Source organism: Thamnophis elegans, chromosome 1, assembly GCF_009769535.1.
Source record: "Thamnophis elegans isolate rThaEle1 chromosome 1, rThaEle1.pri, whole genome shotgun sequence".
Lineage (NCBI taxonomy): Eukaryota > Metazoa > Chordata > Lepidosauria > Squamata > Colubridae > Thamnophis > Thamnophis elegans.
Genome location: NC_045541.1, coordinates 60,237,063 through 60,247,682, shown reverse-complemented (window position 1 = coordinate 60,247,682; position 10,620 = coordinate 60,237,063). Strand labels below are relative to the sequence as shown.

The 10,620-nt window shown below is 45.2% G+C and overlaps 1 protein-coding gene across 3 annotated transcripts in view; it reads left to right on the top strand.

The window, feature by feature from the left end:
* Window positions 1-311: 311 nt before the first annotated feature.
* The window catches only part of BIN1 (bridging integrator 1), a 136,680-nt gene continuing 126,371 nt past the window's right edge, over window positions 312-10,620 (top strand). For 2 of the 3 annotated variants that reach the window (XM_032216907.1, XM_032216899.1), the window contains exon 1: window positions 312-536. In XM_032216907.1, coding sequence (XP_032072798.1) covers window positions 456-536 — 81 coding nt within the window. In that variant the 5' untranslated portion in view covers window positions 312-455. The remainder of the gene's footprint in view (window positions 537-10,620) is intronic. The other variant, XM_032216915.1, reaches the window with a different exon arrangement.

The window sequence follows — 10,620 nt, the reverse complement described above, 5'->3', positions numbered from 1 at the left end:
ACTGTTGTCACTTCCCACTGGACTATCACAAGGCATTCTAAACAAACAAGTAGCTATTCTTCTTAAATTCTTATTAAAATATATATTTAAGAGCACTAATCCATATGCCAATAGGTTTGTGTCAGTAGTTAATCAGACTCTTGAAAAAAATTTAAATGCTATCGGATCTTGATTCTTCCTCAGGTTGATTTTTTTTTATCATCCCGTATAAACGATATCCCATTTCCCAGCCAGAAACCTTCCTGCACAGCCCTACTCAAACCAGGGTGCACTGTTCCTTTAAGACGCTGCCGTGCCTGTGTTGTACTGTCTCTTTAAAAGGCTGTATCCTCTTGTCCCTAAGCTTTTGAGAAGGACTATGGCCATTTTTTCGGTCCTCGTCTTTCTTCTCTTCCCCTTAATCTGATTGACTTTAACCACCCTCGTACCGATTTAAGAATTAAAAGGACGGCAAGATGGCTGAGATGGGCAAAGGAGTCACGGCAGGGAAAATAGCCAGCAACATGCAGAAGAAGCTCACCAGGGCCCAAGAGAAGGTAAGGAAAAAGGCAGGCAGAAGAGCGGGAAAAAATCCGGAAAAATAAAATAAAATAACGGGGAAGACTCTTGGAGGTTAATCTGTAAGCCCAGCATTTGCTGGGGGCACTTCCTCACCTCCGAGGAAGCGAAAACAAAACAAAAGGCTGCTGCTGCAGTTGCAATTGCTGTGATTATGTAGGATACGGGAGGCGGGGGAGGCGGTTGCAATGTAATGCACCAATTCTCCAACGCCGTATGCTTCCTTTCGTTGACTTTGACAGCTCGGCCACGTTTTCTCTCCTGCCTTCGCCTTCCACCTGGTCAGCCCCACGCCGTTGGCTCTCTTTTTTTTGGGGGGGGGGAGTGTTGCAGTCGCTTTCTGATCCAGGTGCTCGGAAGGAGGAAAGATCCGCGGGCGGAAAGACCCCCCCCCTCCCGCTCGCACTCGTGTTCTCAAAGACCCACCTTGGTTTAGACTAGACTAGACTAGAGAATTCAACAGAGTTAGAAGGGAGGGGTTGGGGGACTACGGCCGGGGACGAAGACTTCGAACCTGGGGATGGGGGGGGGGGATTTCGGATTTCTTTCCAAATCAGCACCGGGGCGATTGCGATTAAAAGCGCAAGGTGGGAAGGGCCGGAACCTGGTCTTCGTTTTTAAAACACATCTGGAAAGCCCCGGGTTGGGAATCTTTGGGATCGAGTGTTTGTCTTTTTCCGCCTCCCCACCCCCGGTTAAATTCTCGGCCGAGGGGCGGAACGGGGAAGGTTATTATAGGCGCCCGCTTTTCTGTATGCTGCTCTCTCTCTCTCTCTCTCTCTCTCTCTCTCTCTTAGGGAGGGGGGGGGAAACTCGCGCGCTGCCTGACTGACGCAGGACGGCGGCTATTTCTGGTCGCTCCGGCCGAAGCGAGGGAATGAATGCGGCTCGGGGTGGAGGAGAGAGCGAACACTCTTCTCTGCCTCGTTTTGGCTTAAACCTTAAAACTAGTTCGGTGGCCAAGCCTCGCCGTGGGATTAATGAACTGGGAGGGGGGAGGGGTGCTTTTTTGTGAGTGGCTGGCCTCCGAGAGCGCCGCTTCTTATATTTTGCTGAGTTGCAAAAGATCGCCGATCTTTTCAGGGTTAAAAGGGGGGAAAAACCCACACGGATCGGGCTCAAATTACTTCAGATGAAATGCGGGCGAGAGTTCCCTTTCCTGTCTTCCTTTGACAGAAGCGAGCTTGTCAGTCTCTACAAACGCCCCCCCCCCTCCCCAGCGCCTTTCCTCCCCTCTCCTTTAAGGTAAAAGAGTCTTCGGCTGCAAATTCTCCCTCCGGAATTTCCCCTGGAACTGACTCTTGGAGCGGCTTCTGCCTTTGGGACCGTCTGCCGGCTCCGCCTCCGGGGCTCCCTCTGCAGCTTAATTTGAACCGAGTCGGGGGTTTCTTCCCCTTGGGGAAAAGCTCCGTTCCCTCCACTTCACCGTTAGGTGTGAAGTCCCAAAGGTGTTTTTTTTTTCCAGAGGCAACTGGACTTCCTTGTTTTTTTTTCTTTGAAGACGTTTCCCTTCCCATCCAAGAGGCTTCTTCAGTTCTGACAGGACTGTGAGGAATGGAAGGATTTAATATTCCTTGCAGACAAGCGAAATGCCTTCAAAAGAAAAAAAAAACCAAGGAAGTCCAGTTGCTTGCTGAATAAAGCACCTTTGGGACAACCGTGACCTGGATGACTGAGAATCTCTACAGATTTAGGTGTGAAAGCTTTGGCGGTCTGAAGGGGAGAGCGAAGCGTTGGCTTGCCCGTAAAGCCGGCTCTTCTCTTCTCTCCCCTCCGCCCTTTTTTTACTTTCCCCTTTTGATTTGAGGTGCGCGGTCAGGCCGCGAGAAGGGCTTATTAGGATAAAGCGGCTTTCGGAAGAGGCTCTGCGAGAGCTTAGGTTGGCCCAAGCGGCGGGGAGGGGAGGCGAGGGAAGGTGGCCGTGGGAGCCACTGGACTCGCTCATCTTGTGGCCGTCAAGAGGCTGCCCGCCCAGGTGGAGTGGGGGTGGGGGGGAAGACGGCAGAAGTGCTGCAGAGAGTGCCGGCTGCCTGCAATTTGACAGTTCGAATCTCACCAGGTTGACTCAGCCTTCCGAGGTGGGTAAAATGAGGACCCAGATTGTTGCGGGCAATATGCTGACTCTGTAAACCGCTTAGAGAGGGCTGTAAAGCTGTATATAAGTCTAAGTGCTATTGCTATAGTGCTGGGAAAAGGCAGAGAAACTATGTTTTGATTCAGATTGCTTGTTGTCTTTGGTTTGAGTGGCAAACTGCGTTTCTTTTTCTGCTCCTTCATCCTGAGGCAGATTTGGAAACTTCACCTGCCAAGACCCCTACTCCCAAATCTCAGTAGCAACAAGCTCTAAAAACTGCCTTTCTTACACACCCTAGTTTGTCATCCCCCCTGTGGAAAGTCATTTATACCTGACCATTCAATAAGGGCAGAGCACAGGTAGTCTTCGACTTACAACAATTAGTTCAAAGTTACAGCGGCACTGAAAAAAGTGACTTATGACTGTTTTTCACATTTACGACCATTGCCAATCCCTGTGGTCACATGTTCAAATTTCAGTATTTATGACTGTTCCATTGTCCTGAGTTCATGTGATCCCCTTTTGCGACCTTCTGACAAAATCAGTGGGGAAGCCAGAGTCACTTAACAACTGGGCTACTAATTTAACAACTGCAGTAACTCACTTAGCAACTGTGGCAAGAAAGGTTGTAAAATGGAGCAAAACTCATTTAACAACTGTTTTGCTTAGCAGCGAAATTTTGGGCTCAGTTGTGGTTGTAAATTGAGGACTACTTATATTTCATTGCTGGAATCCTCTTTCAGACCATTAGGATTAATAAATGGAAGCATCAAATTTAATTTACTACCCTGTTTCTCTTGTCTTGTATGGTACCAGCTGCCTAGGTTTGGGAGATCCAGGTTGAAATGTACTGCTATCTGCATGATTCACTGGGTGATTTGGGGCGATTTGGCTTTTGGACCTCCCCAACAGCTGTGGTGAAGTGATAAACACTAAGCACTAATCCTGGAGTTGTCTTATCCTGTTTTTGTTCCCAGACACTTGACTGTCCTGGCAAAACCTAATGGACGCCATGCAGCTATCCCTGGATGGTGATAGTAAAAAGAGGAAGTTTTCCTTTTATTTTGTGTCCCCCCATCACACTTTCTCCATCCCTTAGGCACTGTGTTTAGTGTGTGATCCTGCAAAGCTTCTTGAAGCTTACTGTGGATGGCTGGTATTTCCTTCCTGGAGAGTTTCTTGTATAAAAAACCTTGGTTTGGGAAGGAGATAATGGAGAATTTCTTTTTAATATTCAACTTTTTTATTTTTCTTTAAAAAAAAAAAAAACACAAATATGTCATCATTTGTCAATCATTAAGACATTAAAGTACAATTTTTTTTTTGTTGTGTGTATCCCTCCCTCCCTCCACCCCCCCACCCCCCCTCCTCCTTCCCCCCCCCCCCGACTTCCCAGAACCCGTACACGGTATGGATTTTTAACTAACACAGTCTAAAATCTATTGAGAAAAAAGAAATAAAGAAATTAATGACATTCTAGATTGACCTTAGCTTCTTCTTACTGAACTGACTTTTAACAGTTTAAATCATTTCTGATCTTAAGCATAGGCTAACTGGAATTTCTTAGTCCCGTATTTATTTTGTATATAGTCAATCCATTTTTTCCAGTCTCGTTTATATCTCTCATTTGAATGATCTTTGAGATATGCCGATATTTTAGCCATTTCAGCTAAGTTTGTTACTTTCAATGTCCATTCTTGGATTGTAGGCAAGTCTTCCTTCTTCCAATATTGCGCCACCAACAGTCTTGCTGCAGTTATCAGGTGCAGAGTCAAGTTGGTCTCTACCACTGTAAAATCAGTACATATACCTAGTAAAAATAACTGAGGACTAAACTTTATCCTTCTTTTAAAAACATTTTGCATGACCCACCATATTTTTATCCAAAATGCCTTAACCTTTTGGCTGCTATCTGCATGATTCACTGGGTGATTTGGGGCGATTTGGCTTTTGGACCTCCCCAACAGCTGTGGTGAAGTGATAAACACTAAGCACTAATCCTGGAGTTGTCTTATCCTGTTTTTGTTCCCAGACACTTGACTGTCCTGGCAAAACCTAATGGACGCCATGCAGCTATCCCTGGATGGTGATAGTAAAAAGAGGAAGTTTTCCTTTTATTTTGTGTCCCCCCATCACACTTTCTCCATCCCTTAGGCACTGTGTTTAGTGTGTGATCCTGCAAAGCTTCTTGAAGCTTACTGTGGATGGCTGGTATTTCCTTCCTGGAGAGTTTCTTGTATAAAAAACCTTGGTTTGGGAAGGAGATAATGGAGAATTTCTTAATCTCACTGTGTAATTGTCCAGATGGCCAGGAACTGTTTTCACTCTGGAGAAAGACCTTTGCCAAATTCCTATTCATGATTTCATGCCTCATTTCCACCCTATGACAGCAATGGGAGCAGGACTTTAGACATGAAGAAAAAATGTAGGTATTTGGGGAGTAGGGGAGTAATGGCATCATGACTTCATTGTACAAATGATACAAATTACATATTGCAATGATGCTGCAACATGCATGATATTATCATGGCTTGCATTGGACTCCTCTTTGTATACTTGGACTTTTGTGAAGAGGTGATCTGCAACTGAACAGACATCAAACAGCTGTCCTTGCAGACAGCTGGCAGTTCCAGACTCTCCTGCTTGTCTTGCAAAGGAGTTTTGTGATTCCGTCTTCAGCAGATGGGCTAGTCCAGTGGATGGGGAACTAAATATTAGAGGAAAGGTTGTATTAACTTCTTCTCATCTAAGATGATTAAGCTGAGCCATGTTTCTAAATGAGACAAATCTATTTACAGGAGAAGCCTTTGCCTGTTGATGAATTGCACTATACTGTCCAAAGTTATCTTACCCATACAAAGTATGGCAACAACTCTATGGCAGGTTTCAAGTGGTAGATAAATCACATAAACAAACTACTGGTATACTCCTTCATTGCTGTTTTGCAGTAAATATTCCTTAATTTGTTTCTTCTTCTATCATGAGAATATAATTTCTTAGTTTAATTAATGGGTTAAAATATTACTATCATTTAATCCTGAATCCAGTATAAGTCTCTTTGAAATGTTGCATAGCTCCAACTCTGGGTGGGCTGCCTCTTCTCATATCCACATAACTCTTCTTCTACCTGTTTCCTGCAGTCCCCCCACCTCCCAAAAATATATCATAAACTGTCCATATATTGCTGAAATATACTTTCCTACATTCTTTTACCTTTGGAAATGAGGGTGGGAATTGCTGGGAATTGTAGTTTAACCACAACCAGAGGGCCATAGGTTGTCTGGTGTTGGTATAAACTATTTCCAGAAATAGAGGGACATTGGGAATTACAGTTAAGAAAGCTTATGGCATGTCTTATGGCACGGCTGTGATCTGGATGGCATGGAAGAGATTGAGGTTTAATTCTGGCAAGAAAGATTGTTTGTACATCAATGTTTTTGGTCAGTTCTGGTGGTGTCTCTTGATGGTGTGTGTGTGATACTGCTCCTGAAAGAACAGGTTCATGGTTTATTGAGGTAGAGGTGTCCAATTCTGTTTGATGTGCCAATTGCAGCCCTAATTGAAGATTTTCAACAGTGATGCATTCTGCTATCATTTCTCACTTGAACTATTGAAATGTGCTCTGCATGGGACTGCCTTTGAAGATCTCTCATAAGCTTCAATTGGTCAGGAATGAGTGATCCAGTTATTGGTTGCTACAATCATATTACTTTGTTACTTCAGATTCCACAGTATCTTCCTCTGGCTTCTGGATGAAATCCAAAGTGTTTGGTTATTGTCTGGATGGATGGAGATTCTTGTAGGACTGCCATTGGCAGCCAGAACTGGCCAACTTGACTTGTATGTTCTTGGAGATGATTTCCTACTTTGAATGTAGTAGTGGAGCAGAAATGGATAGGTGTTGCTTTTCCGTGATGGTGCCTATTTTATAGAAATCAGGCTTGCTCCCACATTGTTAACTTTCTGAAAGTTAATTGAAATTAACTTTGATGCTTTGATGTTTTTGATGCTTTAAGGAGGTTAAAATAATGCAGATAATGCCCTTGATCAATTGATTATTATTAGTGTTCTTGTGGTTTGAATTGTTCTTATTTTGTATCATGAATGTTTTAAAATGTAATTGTAGCAGTTATTTATGCTTTGCTTGTTGTAAACAAAGAGACTGGTTGACTACTTGCAGTGGATATTAATTTAATAACCAACCAAATAAACAAATATTTCAGAAGAAGACAATAGCAAGCAATTTCCATTCTGTTGTGAAGAAATATGTTCATGTAGTTACTGGGCATTGTGCTTGACTCAAGAGTATCTTAAAAAGTAAATCTTTAGTTAAAAAGTAATCTTATGTCCTCCAGATGTTTTGAACGACACTTACATTGGTATACTGGCAGGAGCTGATGAAAGTTGATCCAAAACATCTGTTTTAAACTCTTTACAGATTTATAGTGTCTTATTCTGAGAGTCACCCTTCATGAAATACATTGCAAAATAAGGAAATGATTTTATTATACAAATATATTGCTGGCTTGCTTTTCAGAAGCTGACATGCTGAAGGATTAATCTGCACCCTGTTTTCTTTGTTAAACCTTAGATCATTTAGATCATTTACTTTATTTGTATGCCGCCCTTTTCCCTGAGGGGACTCAGGGCGGCTCACAATTCAGTGGGAGGGAAGGACAAACAAGTTACAAACATGAAGACAATACATCATTAAAAAAGCACAACAGTCATACTATTCGAGTGGGGTTGGAGTCTTTAGCCCCAGGCCTGTCGGGACAGCCAGGATTTAAGGGCTACGCGGAAGGTCTGGAGGGTGGTGAGGGTACGAATCTCCACGGGGAGTTCGTTCCAGAGGGTCGGAGCAGCCACCGAGAAGGCTCTCCTCTGGGTAGTTGCCAGTCGACATTGGCCGGCTGATGGAATTCGGAGGAGGCCTAATCTATGGGATCTTATTGGCCTAGTGGAGGTAATTGGCAGTAGGCGGTCTCTCAAGTACCCAGATCCAATACCATGAAGGGCTTTGTAGGTGACAACTAGCACCTTGAAGCGCACCCGGAGATCAACAGGCAGCCAGTGCAGCTCGCGGAGGATAGGTGTTACGTGGGTGAAACGAGGTGCACCCACGATCGCTCGCGCGGCTGCATTCTGGACCAGCTGAAGTCGCCGAATACTCTTCAAGGGCAGCCCCATGTAGAGCACATTGCAGTATTCCAGCCTAGAGGTTACAAGGGCACGAGTGACTGTTGTGAGAACCTCCCGGTTCAGGTAGGGACGCAACTGGTGCACGCATGTGGAGGCACCTACGGGTCCAGCACGCATGTGGAGGCACCTACAGCTCTCATGGCCTTGTCCACGTCCTCAGGGGTAACAGCCTGAAAATCAACCCAGCGATGACCTACCAGATTATCCCTTAGTGCCTCGGCTGGTTCTGCAGGATTGGAGTCCAGGTCCGCCCGAAACCGAGCAACTTTATCCGCGAGGAATTGGACGTAATCCTCAGCCCTGCCCTGCAAAGGATCACCCGTATCCCTCCTATTTAGGAGGGAGCGGGTTATCCTGAACAGGGCGGCTGGGCGCGACTCAGCGGAAGCAATCAGAGAGGCAATGTAAGTTCTTTTTGACGTCCTGATTGCCCGGATGTACTCTCTGATGCAAGATGTTAAAAGTGCTCGGTTCGATTCGGATTTACTGGATCTCCATTGGTGCTCTAGGCGTCTCTTTCGGCACTTCATCTCCCGGAGTTCCTCAGTAAACCAAGGGGCCCTCCTGGATCCACTGCCTCGGAGCGGCCGTAGAGGCGCAATCCGGTTGAGAGACTCCGTCGCTGCCGAGTTCCAAGCAGCAACCAGAGTCTCCGCCGGACTGCGGGCGAGAGTATCAGGAATAACCCCAAGTTCCATCTAGAACCCCAAGGGGTCCATAAGTCGCTTGGGGCGGAACCACCTGGTCGGTTCCTCCTCCCTACAGTGGGGGTTTGGTCTCCGAAAGTCAAGCCTCAGTAGGTAGTGGTCTGACCATGACAGGGGTAAGATCTCACTACCCCTCAGACCAAGATCACAACTCCACTGCTCCGAGAGAAATACGAGGTCGAGCATGTGACCCGCCAAGTGGGTTGGGCCCTGAATTACTTGGGTCAAGCCCATGGTTGTCATGGAAGCCATGAACTCCTGCGCTCCATCAGAGTGTTCACCGAGCGAAGGGAAATTGAAATCCCCCAGAACCATAAGCCTGGGGAACTCAACTGCCAGCTCGGCTACCGACTCGAGGAGTGAGGGGAGGGCTGCTGCAACGTTGTTGGGAGGCAGGTACGTTAGCAGCAAACCCACTTGACCCTTGAGGTCCAACTTCACCAGCAGGGACTCACACCCAACAAGCTCCGGAGCAGGGATCCTACGAGGTGCTAGAGACTCTCGGATAACAATGGCCACACCCCCACCCCTTCCCTGGGCCCTCGGCTGATGAAGCACCTGAAAGCCCTCTGGGCACATCTCTACGAGGGGGACTCCTCCCTCCGGGCCCAGCCAGGTTTCAGTAATACATGCCAGGTCTGCCCTCTCGTCTAAAATTAAGTCCCGAACAAGAGGAGCCTTATGAACTACAGACCTGGCATTTAGCGACAGCAGCCTGAGACCAGGGTCCTGATTACTCACACCATCTGGCCTTGGAGTGGGACTCATAGGGCCGGAAGGAGGGATCTCTGTGACATAGCGAACCCTCCTTCCCCGGTAATGGCCTGCCCTAAAGTCCCCGCTTTGACAGAGATCCTTCTGCTTTCTCATGAAGATATTAATTAGGTTTATAGAATACTTACTGTGAAGACTGGCTTAAGTACTAACTAGTTTTTTCTATACCATAACCTACTGTCTTCTAGAATGATTGGGATCCCATTGGAATTGCTGGCTGGGATTTCTGAAAGATGTAATCCTAACACATCAGGGAAGGTTACTTTAGATTGTGAACATGTTCTTGGAATGCTATCACTGATTATTGTGAAATGATTTTATAAATGTTTTAAAAACTTTGGTTTTGGTAAACTTTCCACAAAAATAAAACTAAGGATGTAATTGTGTATTTTTTCCTTTTCAGCTTTCCATGAATTCAAATACAGGGTTTCAAATTCAGGATTGTCTACTTAACTAAGGAGTAATCGAGCCTTTTTCCCCCTTACAGATTAAGATATGGACTTCAGAAAGAATAGAATAGAATAACAGAGTTGGAAGGGACCTTGAAGGTCTTCTAGTCCAAACCCCTGCTCAGGCAGGCAAATAGTTCTCTTCTTAAAAATTCAGGAAATTTCTACTTAGTTCTAGGTTGCTTCTCTCCTTGACTAGCTTCCATTCATTGCTTCTTGTCCTGCCCTCAGGTGCCTTGGAGAATAGTTTGACTCCCTCTTCTTTGTGGCAACCCCTGACATATCGGAACACTGCTATCATGTCAGTCCTAGTCCTTCTTTTCATTAAACTAGACATACCCAGTTCCTGCAACCATTCTTTATGTGCTGGGATATCTTTTGGGATATGATGGACTATAAACATTCCAGGTGTGCTTTTAATAGAATGATGCTCAATCATTATTGTCAAAGAATATCCCATTTAAGTCAACTACAGGAATTCTATAATCTACTCTGAGTATTGTTATAGACATCCACAGCAAACTGTGATTACATCAAATTCATGACATTTGGAGGTGTATGTGATATCACGATGCACACCCTGCCCTTGCATAGTTGCATGTTGATGTCTGATGCTTGTTTTATCACTTGTCCCTGGCATAGATGCCAGCTGGTATTGCAGAGTTCTAGAGCATGTTGTACAGCAGCAGAAGGCAGAATATAACAGTGTTTTCTAAATATTCCTTGGTGATTAGCAATGCATAGGAGCAGTTTATGACCTTTTGTGTGGTGTTACATCACCTGAGAATGGGCTTTGAAAATATATCCCAACAAGTTCAACTCTAGAGAAAATTGAGAGAGAATGAGGAATTTTTGA